The sequence below is a fragment of the Corylus avellana genome, chromosome ca9 (genome assembly GCF_901000735.1).
Source record: "Corylus avellana chromosome ca9, CavTom2PMs-1.0".
NCBI classification, from domain to species: Eukaryota; Viridiplantae; Streptophyta; class Magnoliopsida; order Fagales; family Betulaceae; genus Corylus; species Corylus avellana.
The window spans coordinates 8,213,938-8,229,129 of record NC_081549.1 but is presented as its reverse complement, the minus strand read 5'-3'; the positions used below and the strand labels follow the sequence as shown (position 1 = coordinate 8,229,129).

Sequence of the window (15,192 nt, the reverse complement as noted above, 5' to 3'; positions counted from 1 at the left end):
CCTTGTTATTCCACTGAAGGTCATATTCAATTAAAAAGAAAGGGTTATTGATGCAGGCTAACTCGGTGGGAAGCAAAGAAAATAGTAACAAGAAGAACGGATAAATATGTCTAGACATTGAGTTTATCAAAAATCTAATAATTCTTCTCAAAACGCAAGAGTCTATCTAGGGTTTAAGGAAAAAACACAAAGAAACTCAACTCTGAGTATTCTTATTGCATGAAACTCAAATAATATCAAAAGTTGCGTTTCTAGAGGCTATAAGCATGTATTTACAGAGCCCAAAACCTAATAAAACACGAAATAAAATCGGTTTAAGCAAACAAAGCTACGCGTTCGAAGGGGACAAACCACCATTCGAACAGGGACTGAACTAGAACGTAAAAATACAAAAATTAACATAAGCGTTCGAACGGGCTTCGAACGGGACTTCGAACAGAGCCTTCTCACCTCTCTAGATTACTCAAAATAAAGCTACGCGTTCGAACGGTCATAATTAGCAAACTCTCATGAAACATGACTTTGTAGATCTTTGAATTAGCTTTCCAACGCCGCAAAGATTGCTCCAATCCGAGGTCTAAAACTCTAGATATGGCCTTTTTAGAACTCGTCAAGTGCGAGTTTCTCCCCAATCATCGCTCTTCTTTATGGAATCCGTAACTTTTTGGTCTACATGAGTTATGGTTTGACTCGTTGAGTTTGATGTTCATATGTTTTGAAAGAAAGTATATGGAGCTGATGCTCTATCTTTTTGTTCAAATTTTACAATTTGTTACGAATTATATTTACAACTTTAATGTTAAATGATTCTATTAATGCTTTTGGTTAAAGCTTTAGTGAAAGAACTGATATAGATTGGCATATAAAGACAGACGTTGCAGCCAAAAAATTATGGAAAATTTTGACGACATCCGGCATGGAAGCAATCCTTCCTTCACCTTTTTATGATGCCTTGCAAGACTAATTCATTGAGAGCGGAGGAAATTGAGAGAGAGAGAGAGAGAGAATCAATTTATGAGTAATTAGATGGAATTTTTATAACTAATTGCAAAATTTTATTAAAAAACGTAAACAAGAAATAATACAAAAAGAAACATGTAACTAGAATGAGCAAAAACCTCCCATTTATGTTATAACTTTTTGTTAAACTACCAAAGTTGTTTCTTCTTCTTGATTAGTAGCCTCCTCGTTGGACATATGCAACAGCTCTTCTTAAAGTACCAAACTTGTTTCTTTTTCTGTTTACATAAGATAAGAGTCCATATTCTTGGACATTTGCGGCAGCTCTTTTTCTAAAGAACCGATTCGTCCGTATGGATCTTTGAAGTCTAGGGCATTCCGTCTCTCACAACTCGACCTCTAGGAGGTGCTCTAACAATCGGACCTCTTGCTGGAGCTCCTCCTCTTCCTCGTGGCACAGTCTCGTTCCTAGTACTCCTTGATTGGGCATTGATCATTATGGATATTGCTGGAAACAAATTGTTGTTTTCAAGCGCCAAACTGTTGGAATAGTTTTCCGATGGGATGAACACTTGCAAAACAAGGAAACCAAATAAGTACTAGAGCTTGCCAAAAATGTGCTGGAGCCGCGGAGAATAGGTCGAATTCCTAAATCAATTATTTGCTCTTTGGAATAAATGAACAAGAGTTTTTGCCAGAGTGAAAAGTCCATGTTACTGTGATAGAGTGTTCCTTTTATAGGCACACAATGCCATTAAAGCTATGATGGTCAAATCTCAAGAATCTCGGGATCGATCAGGGCATCAAATAAAGATTTTGTTCCCTAAATATATGGACTCTTATGAGTTTGTTTCATCATTTATGAGGTCTCATGATCTCGAGAGTTGCAAACTGAGATCCTGAGATCTCCAGTTGATTTCAACTGGAGATGAGCTAGTCTCTTTTAAGTGAAGGGCAAACCTGTTCAAAAAAATGTAAAATGACAAATCAACTGGAGAAGAGCCGGTCTCTTTTAAGTGAGGCAAAATTGTTTTAAAAAAAAATAAAAATTGCACGTTTAGTGAGGGCAGCAGCATGGTATTGGTGTTTGTTTGAGTTTTGTACAGGTTGGCATTGACATTTACATTGAGGTTCCGATAGTATCACCCACCAAATATTTACAATGGTTGCTAATTGAAGAATTTGCTGGAAAAGAAAACTAGTTGGATAATTTAATTGCATGGAGAAATTCCATTTATTTCCCCATAGCAGCAGCGAGCTGCTTCTTGAGGTTGAGGACCTCAATTCCTTTGGAAGCCAACCGGTCCTTGAGCTTTCCTGCTGCCTCCTCATATCTCTTGTTCATGAGATCCGACTCCTCCACTGATTCCCTGTATCTATTACGGAAGGCATCTAACTTTGCTTGCGTCCCACGGAGTCTCATCCTCTGCTTGGCCATTTCCTTCTTGTTGTCAACTTCATCCTGTTTAAGTATAAATTGTAAAAGAATACACACCGGGATATTTCTTCTAATAGGGCATAAAGAAATGGAAAATATGGAGAAAATTTTGGGAATTCCTATTTGACAATAAGCATTAAAATTTTTATTTTTTATTTTAATTAAAATTGGTTTCATGTCGGACCTGCCGTCAGAAAATAAAAATAAAAAGGCTCAACATAAGTCACAACGTTCAATAAGATTCAAACAATAATGAAGAAGCTTTAACTTTTACATGAAAATGATGCCATTATAGTCAATCCTTCAGTGCAAGCACATAAATACAACAAATAATAGATCTATCAGAGATTTTTGACAAATCTCATAAAAAGAAAGAAAGAAAAACATTTTAACCTTAATGTTTGGTTCCTAATATATTTTAGAGGAAAATATGTTTTACCCTCTGGTGATTACACCGTACAACATAAAAACTCCTGAGGTTTGGTTTGTGACACTCAACCTCCCTATGGTGCGGACTAAACTAAACTTAAAAATCCAACATGTGAGGTGTAGATGACCTTATAACCAATCAGAGACTGCCATATCACTAATTATTTTAACACGATCTTCCATACAATCTTTCTTCCTTTTCTCCTCAATAAAAATGAAAAATAAAAACTAGAATTAATATTTACGAGGGATGGTATAAAACAATCAGTGACGTGGCATTATATTATTTGCTATAAGGTCATGTGCACCTCATATGTTGATATTTTTTTAGCTTAATCTTTAACCAAAGGCAGGGAAAGTGTCAGACCAAATTTCAAGGAAGTTTTGCGTTACAATCTAACTACAAGGGGTAGAATGTAATTTTTCTATTTGAAAAACATTTTCATTTCTAAAGAAATGAAAAGCTACAAGCCAATGTTCGGTGCAATAGCATGTCTTAGTGTGTCAAGTGCAGGTACACGAGTTAAACTTTCTAGTGTGTCCGATTCAAGAAAAATTGCTAAAGATCATCTTATCAGATTATCCCTTGCAGAACTCAACTTTGTTGGTAAAAATCCACTGGGTTACGGTGTTCATTGTTTACCTTCGTAATGATATGCTAGCAGGCTAAAAATGTTGAGTATGGAGACACTTACATTGTGCATCTTGACTTCCATGCTGGAAATTTTCCTAGTCAGTTCCTCCATTTGGATTTTTGCCTCCGATAACTGGTGCTATACCCATCATAATATAAGATTATTCCCAGACAGACTACAAATAAGAAGAAAAATTTTGAACAACCTACCATGTCATTGCAATGCTTTTTGACGAATTCCACTTCAACAACATGGTTCTGCTGCTCTCCTATCTGAATCATCAATTTATCCCTTTCCTTTGTCATAGAAAGAAGTTGGTCTTTAAGATTCTGCCAAAGAAGTATAGGTATCAATCCATTAAATATCCACAAATTCTCACAAACTGATAATAGTTTCTTAGTTGCAAGGGATAATTGTTATCTACTCATTTTAGATATAATTTTCTTCTGCAAAAAATGCATTTGGATGAAACCTGGAAGTCATTTGAAAGTTCTGATCTTGTATCCAACTCTCTAATGCGAATCAATAATTCTTCTCGTTCTTTTTTGAGAAAATTAAGCTCCTTAAGCATTTGCACATCGTCGCAAGCATGATTGTGTTCTTCAGAGAGCATCTCCAAATTCGACTTCAACATCTTAAGGAGAAAAAACAAAGTTAAGCTATGAATACCAGCTAGTTCGTCTTTCAACCATAAATATGAACCAGAGGATAAAGCAAAAGAACTGACTTCTTGAGATTGTTTGCTCTTGACATTAGCTACTTTTATGTCATTTTCCAGCTGACCAATCTCTAAAGACTTCTCCATGCTGCATCAATACCAAATGGAAACATAATGGTTTGGTTTATTGAGTCAAATACAACAATGATGTCAAAGCCCAAGCAACCAGAAATGGAGCAGCACAAGAATCAATTACAGGAAAAAGTTGAGGGACACCCTTGAAATAAATGAAGATTATTAACAGTGTATTATGTACTTATCATATAATAGAAGAGTTGACTAAACTCCTCAACAAAGAGTTCAAGGAGATTTGCAGGATACAACCAAAAGAAAATTGATAAACCTATATTAACAATTAACCTTTCTCAGGATGCATCAAAAAATGATTGATCACGAATTCAGATTCATATTCCAAACAGATTAAAGATAATCCAAATTACCCAACCTTGATGGTTGAGTCTGTCAAACACGGATGCTGCAGCCTAAAGATGAACTCAAAAGGTATAATAGCCTCCAAACAAGTCTTAGGGAAAAGCAACCTGAGCAATTTGAAATTAGAGAATGAGACAAACGACAATACTCTTTATCTATCATTTTCCATCCAATTCTCTGGCCCTCTAGTTAGCATTGTAACAAGAGGTGACAAACCAACTCAGTTAGAAGTTTCCTAATCATTTGTATCACATCCAGGCAAAGGCATCTGGACTATGATCTATACCTGACCAAGATGTGGAAAGGCCTTTAGGCCAAAACTGAAAGTAAGGGCAAATGATCATGTAGACTATCATCACAAACCAATATTTACAAAATGTCACCCTTTAACCGTTGACCATTGCTCATTTTCTAGACAAGTTGACATAATTGGGTGCAGAGATATGGAACACACTAGTCATGGGTGGTTTATCAAGGCATTGTATGGGCATGCGCATTGTATGAACAAGTGCTAAGTTCCACATTGATTGTTCACTAGGTGGAACTAGTCTTATAAGTAATTCCAAAAAAACTCCAATTATAATTTGCCAAGGGGACCTTCTCTTGCCCCTTTTCTTCGTGATAGTCATGGACGCTCTTAGTAAGATATTTTCTAAAGCGATGGTTGGGGTTTTTTTTTTTTAATCAGGATTCCAAGTAGACAACCTCAATGCTACGCCTTTGGAAATATCTCATCTTCTATTTGTAGATGATACACTTAATATGTGTAATGCAGTCAGTGATCAAATTCATAATTTGGGTCACTTTCCCTGTGTTTTGAGGTCATTTCGGGATTGAAGGTCAATCTCCAAAAGTCTGAGTTAGTCGCCTTAGCGGAAGTTCCACATAAAGAAGAGATGGCTAGTACTCTCAATTGTAGCATCTCTTTTCTTCATCTGAAATACTTGGGTCTCCCTCTAAGTGGTCCTTTTAAATCAAAAATCATTTGGGACGGGGTAGTCAAGAAAATGGAAAAAAAAGTTTGGCCAATTGGAATATCTACTTATCTAAGGGAGGGCATCTTAATCTCATTAAGAGTACGCTTTACAGTCTTCCTACATACTTCTTATCCCTCTACCCTTTTCCAGCGTGCATAGCTAGGAGATTGGAGTGCCTTCAAAGACATTTTCTTTGGGATGGTCCAGGTGGAGAGCCTAAAATGCACCTGGTGAATTGGAAGATTGTTTGCTCCCTAGTCCTTAGAGTTGGGTATAAAAAATCTCATGTTGATCAACAAAGCTCTCCTTGGTAAATGGCTATGGAGATTTAGGCAAGAGGAAAATTCTTTATGGAGATAGGTGATTGATCCAGATACGGGGTTAGTGTTCAGAGGTAGAACGGGGACCGTACAGGATGACTATTTGGAAGAATATTAGAAATGGTTAGGGATAATTGTGAGTCTTAATATAGGTGTGTGTGCTCTCTCACTCTCTCTCTCTCCTCTAGCGGTGGCGACGCCTCCTTGAGAAATGCGAGTTCAAAATTCTTTCCAAATTGCCCTAACTTTCCAAATTCTTAATGTGGAGCATTTGGGAAGAAAGAAATCGACGCCTCCTTGAGAAATGCGAGTCCAAAAAATGCTTTCTAAAAAATCCTCTTTTTTTAGATCTCTTTTGGATTGGGTTGTTGTACATGTTCTTAATTTTGACTCAATGAATCTGGTAGATTTGATTAATTTTTTAGATTGTAGAAGTCTCTAGGGTGTTCAGCTCTCTTGTATACTCTTTGTGTAAGAGGACTTTGCCCTCTTGTCGTTTGTATGAGTCATGATAAATAGTATCATTGTCAACCGTAACAATGCTATGTGATACTAGAATACACCTTAAAGAAGGTGTTACGCATTTGAGAGGAGCTTGTGATACCCAAATTGTGAAGATGTAATAAGTCTAGTATTTGGTGGGTTGATTGTAAAGGAGATGTATGGACATGTGCTAAGTGTCACATTAGTTGTATAGGACAAACTAGCTTTATTAGTGATTCCATGGAACTAGAATTGTAACTTTGACCAATCATTTTGAGGAATAGTCCAGATGCAACTCACACTTTCTTGAGTTATGACATTACCCCTTACTAACTGTCTTGTATTTCTCCTCTAATTAAAAAAACTATATTATAGCATTAGTGTCTGAACGAATTTAACTATAATCAATCTAGATATAACAAAAACATGTCTTAAGGATAGGAAAAAAAAAAAAAAAGCACTAACCTCCATTTCTTCTCCAATTCTGCATTCTCCTCAGAAGAAGTCAATCTTTCCTTGAGAACCCTACATTCTTCTCTACAGGACTCCAACTCATTCCTCACCTGATGATACATACATAATCAATACAAAAAGATACCATGAATTAGAAACAACAATTTATGTGATTTGAACATTCTATATCCATAAACACAACACAATTTTGCATTTTAAACATTCTAAGCCACATTTAGTTGTAAAAGCATGGAAAAAGTCCGCATACCCTCTTCAAACTACCACTCAATTGACAATCTCTCCCCAAACTTTTAATTTGGACAATGTCCCCCTAAAGCCAACAAAAAGACCAAAATGACCCTAGATGTTTTTCAATAAAACAAAATTACTTATAAATTTGGGAAAAAAAAAAACTTTAAGAAAAAAAGACCCTTTTATTTTTTTTAAATTTAGTTTTACTTTTTTAATTTTATTTTATTAAGGGTATTTTTGTCATTGGCGGGACATTGACAATTTTTGGTACTTTGGGGAAGACATTGTCCCAATTGAAAGTTTTTTTCTTTCTTTTCTTTTTTTTGGGGGGGGAGGAGGAGGGGGGAACATTATCAATCGGGTGGTAGTTTGAGGGGAGTATGTGGACTTAACACTAAAAGCATTATAAGAATAGATAGAACTAGTTGAAACTTATACATGGGTGTAACACGACCCCTTTGGTACAAAAGGAAGGCATTGTTGACCTTCGAACCATAGAGGGGTTGGAAGTTGACACTACAGTCCAAACTAAGCTAAATGCTCGGTTCAAACTAAGCCGAACCCAAGACCGATTGCTTCAATTAGTAGTTTGTTGTGAGGTCAATTGGAGAGAAAATGTGAACAAAGTATAGAGAGAAACTGTGACAAATGACGATGAAAAAGTGAAAGAAACTGAGAGAAACTTACGGTGGCAACTAGCAATGGTGGAGAGAAATGATGATGAGAACAATGGAGCAAGGTGGACACAAACGATCATGAGAATAGTGGAGGCAATGAGAGAAATAGTGGCAAGAGAGCATAGTGTATGAGAAGGTTTTTTGAACATTTCGAGCGGCAAAAATGGGCTTCAGGACCTTAGGGTTAGGTTAAAGTTTAAGAAGGTATATATATTCTAAGTATATCCCACAAATGTCCCACAAAGCTGATGTGGCAAGGTCTCGTAGCCATTGGATCAACCCTAGTTATATATAAATATAACTAGGGTTGATCCAATTCCTACTAAACCTTGCCACATTAGCTTCGTGGGATATTTATGAGATGTTTGTGTAGTATGTAGCATTACTCATATTTTTCAAGATTTGTTTATATTTTATTTATTATTATATTAAAACTAAGGTTAGGTTGGTTTTTTGACCTCCTAAAACCAACATTAGACCCAAGCCTAGTTGAAATTTCAAAAATGACCCAGAATCGACTTGGTTGAAGACCGACCAAATTTGGTTGATTTCGGTCAGGCACAGATGGGTGGGTTGAGTTCTCAGTTTTTATGAACACCCTACTTATACACAGGTATGACGAAGACAAATCTTTCATAATATAATATTAGGTTACACATGTGAGTATAGAAAATGTTAAGTTTCACATTAGATAGATGTTACAAGTGTGAGTGATTATTGTCACGTAATAATAATCATTAGAAGACTCCCTAAGATGTCAATCTCCCTAACAAATTACATCAAAGTCAGTAGTAGTAATGAAATAGTGGATGATAGTGGTGCCTTCGCAATTAGAGCAGAGATGGTGGACAACTGTGTGGACCGATGGACTTACTAGTCTTGATTGTTACAAAGGTGCATGACAAGAATAAAACCTACATAACCCACACAAGTGATCCAATAGATGACCCCTAAGATTGATAAAGCTTTCATTCGAGAGGGAGTGCAACGGTGTACAAGTGTAGTATTGGACTTACACATGGGGGAGATTGCTAAATATACACTTAAAAGTATAAAAAGGATAAGTCTCACAAGAAGAATAAATTTGTCCTGATTGAACGTGTAAGCACTTATAGCCATTGTGTAGTTGACTATAGCCCATAAATACACAACGAATTGAAGTTTATTTGAGGAGTATAGGCAGAGATTAGGCCAACATGCACAACCAAAAACACATAAAAGAGTAATCAGGCGGAGTGTTGAAGAGAGTTTCAAATGGAGATTTATTAAAAAGTATGGGTGCGGGCATGCAATTAATCAAATAGCAGCCTATGAGAAAAGCATCATCCCATAAATGAAGTGTAATTTGGGACAATTGGTGATTTAACATGGTATCAGAGCCAGAGGTTATGAGCTTGAACCTTGAACTCCACAATTCACCCTATTCAATTAAATATTTCACATGTTGGGCATCACCTATTACAAAGAAATTTGAGCTCACACGTGAGAAGAGTGTTAAAGTATTAATTAAATGATTAAATGTATCCCCTTCTTAAGCTCTCTCTCTCTAACAGCCATTGTGGCCACTAGATCTATGCCTAGCCGCCAACATATGGCCGCTAGATCTTTGCAGTGGCTACTAGACCGACCGCCAACTTCAAAAGCGACATTGTCAGGGTCGGCTTGTTTGACACCACCTAAGATGTGGGTTGGCCTAGATGGCTTTTTTGATTTTTGACCCCCACCGAGTCAGACAACAGAATTGAACATTTCGATCCTGATCAGGTCGATGCCCAACCCTAAAAGTTTCATTTTTTTTTAAAAGTAAAACAAGAATAAATTAATATATATATTAGGACACTATTTCTAAAAGTTTCATATAGTACCACAAAATCATGAATCATTATACTAATTATATAATAATAATAACAAGAAGATCGGCGACAACAACAACAACAAAAATTTCTTAACATTTCAAAGCCATGCAGCAAGCTCTTCAAGATCTATTAAGAGGTGGAATATGTATCATACCTCTGTCATTCCTTCTGATAACATCATGATCTCCACATTGTATAGCTTAGTATTCTCTTGTATGACTTCAATGGAAGCCTTCTCCTTTGCGGACCATATTGCCCTTTCCTCCTCAATTTCCAAAAGGGAATCAGACAGTTGCTGCAAACTCCAAGATACAATCCGATGACCAACTTTACAATAACAAAACACAAAATTATATAGCAGATATAGGGCATACTCTTAACCTAAATTTAGGAAATACCATTGCCAGCTCTTCCTTTTCTTCTACCAACTTTTTCATAGAGTTTTCCATCTCTTGCTGGTTGGATTTAGATTCTTCCAAACAATGACTCTAGAATGAGAAGAATAAGATTCCAAATTTGAGGTTTTAGAGAGAGAGAGACAGAGAGAGGAAAAAGAAAAGCATTTTAGTTATTTCATAATCGACATGGCAACAAAGAATCATGAAACCGGGTAGATATAAAGAGACAAATGCAGAAGCTTACAAGTGCTGAAATCTCTTCCTGCAACACATTCAGCTCCTTGTTTGATATGTTCAACTGTTCGGACAGGGCTTCTATTTCTGAAGCCATACCCTCATTTCTAGATATAACCTCTTCTTTTTCCCTGTATGAAGCAGCCAATTCCTCTTCCAAAGAAGCAATATCTGTCTCATATTCAAATGCAAGAACTTCCAGTTGTTTGTTTTCTTCCTGAACACCAGAAAAAGAAAAAAATAAAGACAAAACAACAATTAGAGTAGTATAAGAATTGGAGTGTTGTACACTCTAGCCAACAACAAAATGGAACTGCACGGTAAAGACAAATTTTCCTAGGTGAGAAAACTCTATAAACATTGGAGACCCATCAAAGACATTTAACTAAATGCACTTACAATGTGTAGCATGGCGTAGCCACAAAGCAGATAATGAAACAAAAGGTGCAAACATAAAAACAACTGTTCTGAGTAGATATAAGATCATAACACCCATATGCCATTACTTTTAAAGAAAGGAAAAAGCTCAAAACATGCATGCAAAATTTTCATGTGAACTAATTTGGAGACTCTCTTGTCCAGAAAAAGAAAGGAAAAACCTAGATGTCATGTGTGCAAAGTGCACGATGAAGTTGCCATATCATTTTTATATATAATATTCTTTAAAATGATTTTGCATCCCTACATTAAGCTCATATCAACTAACACATCTCAAATAACACACCAATTCTATTAGTGGATGCTTGCTTTTGTCAGTCTCTTTCCTTTTTTTTTTTAAAGAATATCTAGATCTTTTGAATAGTAGATTGTAGTCTTTTGAATAATCCTATGAAGGAAAGGACTCTCCTCTTTCCAGTAATTTTTTTTTTTTTTCACAAAAGAAAAAATAAAGCTAACCCAACAAAATTAGTGCTTGGTAGAATTACGTAAGACCCTATGATATCATAAATTGAAACAAGACAAAAAAAACCTGTTTATTCTTGCAACAACTAAATGACGAGTAAGTTGGATAATCCTTCTTCAGCATTAACACTTAAAGTCAATTCAACTATCAATTCACATGTTCAACACACGATATCAAGTCCCACTTTCATCACCTGCAATGTGTGTTCAAAAGGAACAGCCAAACCCTTTGCCCTTTTTGGATCAAACACCTTTGAGTTCCTGTCAGAAACCGAATCACGCCTTCTACCCACAATTGATTCACGTTTGTTAATATCACGCTCAAGAAGAGAGTTCTGACCAAGCAACCGTTTTATCTCTCGTTCAGCAGATGCTTTCTCACCCTATATTGCACAGAAAAGCTAGTGAAAGATGACAGATTAAAAGTTTGTTAACCAAAAATAAATCAAGGAATATATTATGAGACCTCAAGTTTGGTTTTCTCCTGGACTGCATTCCTAAGCTTGAACTCAGTTTCTTTCAGCTTTGCTTTTGTTTTCTCGAGATCTTTTCTCAAATTTTCCTTTTCCTTGGCCAAGGAATAAGATGATAAACTTGATATTTCTTTTTCAAGAGTTTGAATTTGAGAAAGAAATTCTGCCTTTTCCAAATCCCGTTGTTCCAAAAGTTCCTGCAAGATAATGTCACTTAGCAATAACTATAACGCATCTTGAAACAAAACACGGAATAAAACCAATAAAAACTTACTTTTAAGGACTCTTCAGAATGTTGAGCATCTAGTATTAGTTTTTCTATCTGTTTCTGGAAATCAACCGATTGATTGTACATGAGAAGACGAAATCCAAATATTAGTGTACAGAAAACTCTTCAGGATAATGTTAGAAGTGTCATATTCTCTTTTTGATAAATAATTCAATCTCATTATCAACGCCCAGTACACAGGAAATATACAAGAGAACTCCATTTAAGGAGGAAGAAAAATAAACATCCAAAAACTTAGGAAAACTTAAAAAAGCAAACTATTATGTGCTACTACCCATGTGAAAAAGGAATTGAGCATGATCTTTTTTCAGCTCTACCATTGAAATCCCTCAATCTTCAAAGTTCCTTGCATTTTGTTCTCTCCAAATACATCACATTAAATATAAGGAGCCCTCCAAACTTCCAAAATGTGTCGAAATCTAACCTGACCTCTCCAACTCACCAACAACTCTCTCACCCTTCTAGGCATAACCCAAACACCAAACAGATTGAAAAGTGAACTCCAAAAGTCTCTTGCTACTTCACTATGAAGAAGAAGTTGATCAATGGACTCCTCACTATTCTTGCACATACAACACCAATCCACCACAATGACGTTCCTCTTCCTCAGGTTATCCAAAGTCAATATTTTCTCTAATATCGTCATCCACACTAAGAACGCTACTCTCGAAGGGGCATTAACGCTCCAAATACTCTTCTGTGGAAAAGAGGAACCTAGGTATAATAAACACCTGATAATATGACTTCACTTCAAACTTGCTCCCTTTGGAAGGGATCCAACATATTCTATCCACATCTCCTTGCCTTACACTAAGAGAGTATACTTCTCCAAAAAAGAGAAGACCAAATCCGCCTCCCTATCATGTACGAGTATGGTAAAAACAATATTCCATTGAATACTCCCATTTCCAAACAGCATATAATTAGCCACCCATGCATCCTTACAACATGCAATACTATACAAGCTCAGAAAAGATATCTTCAATAGTTGTTCTCCACACCACACATCATGCCAAAACCTGACCTTTAAGCCATCACTCACCTCGTATCTAACAAATTTTGAAAAGGTTTCCCACCCCTTCTATATATATTTCCACACTCCCACACCAAATGGTCATGTTACCTCCTTAGAAAACCAACCTCCCATAAAACTATCATATTTAGACTCCACCACCAATCTGTTAAATTATCACTTATCCCAAAGTGTAAGTTGATAGGAAGAAATAAATTTAATCAATATTTTAACACTCTCACTTACGTGTAGGCTCAAACTCCCTTTTAATAGGTGAGAGTCGTGAGACCCAACATGTGAAATATTTAATTGTAGTAAATGAAAGAGTCAAGGTTTTGAACTCAAGACCTCTGATTCTGATACCATGTTAAATTACCACTTATTCCAAAAGCTTAAGCTGATAGGAAGAGATAAATTTAATCAGTTAATCAATACTTTAACAAGATCTCCATAAATCCTCCCTCTTCGTAGCATAATGCCATAACCATTTTCTCAATTGAACTCGATTAAACTGAATAATATTTCGAACACCCAAACCACTAGCCCACTCCCAATCTGCCTAAGCATCTTTCCACTTCTTTTTTAAGAGACACCAGTATATTTGTTACTGAACTTAAATCAAGGAGATCCTACTTTACCATCAAATGGAAAATCACATAATCACCACCTGCTTGATTTTCGAGTAACAGCAAAAAATCCTTATTCCCAAAACCATCCATTTTCTTCAATGTTTGAACCTCTGTATTACCTAATTTTTCCCTATCTAAATCTTCTATTTTCTGCTCATGCCCTTTCCCTACTAGAACCTCCACATACAACCGTCGACCATTCTCCACCAACCTCAATAACAACGTTAAGCCGCCATAAGTTCTCTTGCTTGTTCCCAACAATAACATGAGGTTGAGAAATTTGACCACCTTCCTCATCTTGTCAGCATAGTCACCCCACCTCTTCCATCTCAGCCTTCTAGAATAGCAATGAAACTTCGTTGCCCTCCTATACCATACTTTGAAAGTTCTAGAATCCTACCATCGCTATTTGCACCCCTTTGTGCTATATACACTAAATCCCCAAACCTAAAAGTCCTATAAAATCTCCCAACTTCACTCCCATAACCAACTCCTACACCGTTGACCTCAGCCACATCATGCTCAGCTCGCCTAATGTCACTACTCAACAGGTTTCTCTACTCTCGGCAAAACAAATGTCTCCTTTCCCCTCTTCAGATCAAATCTTGAATGAATTTGTGTCAACATAGAAAAATCCCAAATAGCATATCTTCATCGACACAACAAAATTGAATAAAACTGATGACTTAGGCCTCGTTTGGTTCACGGAATGTCTAGTCCATTAAAAAAAGATTAGCTACTACTGGGAATAGAAGAGTGTAGAATAGACTAGATATTCATATTCCTTTGTTTGGTTGTAACGCTAGAATAGAACATTGATTATGTATTCCTTCGTTTGGTACAATGCAATATGTTGGTAAATAGAATCATATTGTGATCAAATTTCCTAAAATACCCTTATAATACAAATACAATTTATATTATTAAGGTCTTTCTTTCTTTATTTTTTGAAACATAAACAACTATACTATAATTTTTTTGTTTTTAAAATGGTATAGCAATCGTTCTTAATTAAAAAAATATATCACCAAACATCTTAACCATCCCCAAATGAACTTTATCATGTTCCTTGTAGCTAAACTTAATCGTTCTCTGTGAGGGTTGTCTCTGGTTTTAGGAGGTTTGTCCTACTGGTGATGTTTCTTGTTGGTTTTTTGGCTGCAGTTTGATGTTGCTGTAGTTTTTTTTCTGGTTTAGTCTGGTTGGTTAGGCCTCTGTGAGGCTGTGCTTTAGCCCGTTGGCAGGGCTTGTATTTGGCGTTACTTTGATGTTTGTTTTGTGCTTTTAATGAAGTTGCTTATTCATAAAAAAAATAAATAAATAAATAAAAAAATAAAAAATAAAAAAAAACTTAATCATGCCATAACTGTAAACAAACAACACACATCTATATTATAAGGTATAAGAACACAAAGAACACCCACAGGAGTCAAATTTCATTCATGGGTTTTTTTTGCTTCTAACAATATATATACAACAACAATTGTTATGAATTTTGTTTACAATATATATACATACCAAAAAAACTGGTATGTGATAATCAGAGGATGCCATAAAAAAATAAATACAAAATAAAAAAATAAATAAAAAAATAAAGGAACAAAAAAAAAAAAAAAAAAAAAAA

General features: G+C 35.8%; 1 protein-coding gene across 1 annotated transcript in view; it reads right to left on the bottom strand.

The window, feature by feature from the left end:
- Nucleotides 1-2,028: 2,028 nt before the first annotated feature.
- The window catches only part of LOC132161669 (kinesin-like protein KIN-7O), a 38,666-nt gene continuing 25,502 nt past the window's right edge, over nucleotides 2,029-15,192 (bottom strand). Inside the window, exons 22-33 of the mRNA XM_059571839.1 lie at nucleotides 11,913-11,966; nucleotides 11,632-11,835; nucleotides 11,360-11,548; nucleotides 10,273-10,479; nucleotides 10,029-10,118; nucleotides 9,785-9,925; nucleotides 6,858-6,955; nucleotides 4,190-4,268; nucleotides 3,935-4,096; nucleotides 3,672-3,791; nucleotides 3,523-3,594; nucleotides 2,029-2,422 (exon numbers count right to left, since the gene is read on the bottom strand). Of these exons, the coding sequence (XP_059427822.1) occupies nucleotides 2,195-2,422; nucleotides 3,523-3,594; nucleotides 3,672-3,791; nucleotides 3,935-4,096; nucleotides 4,190-4,268; nucleotides 6,858-6,955; nucleotides 9,785-9,925; nucleotides 10,029-10,118; nucleotides 10,273-10,479; nucleotides 11,360-11,548; nucleotides 11,632-11,835; nucleotides 11,913-11,966 (1,644 nt within the window). The 3' untranslated portion in view covers nucleotides 2,029-2,194. The remainder of the gene's footprint in view (nucleotides 2,423-3,522; nucleotides 3,595-3,671; nucleotides 3,792-3,934; nucleotides 4,097-4,189; nucleotides 4,269-6,857; nucleotides 6,956-9,784; nucleotides 9,926-10,028; nucleotides 10,119-10,272; nucleotides 10,480-11,359; nucleotides 11,549-11,631; nucleotides 11,836-11,912; nucleotides 11,967-15,192) is intronic.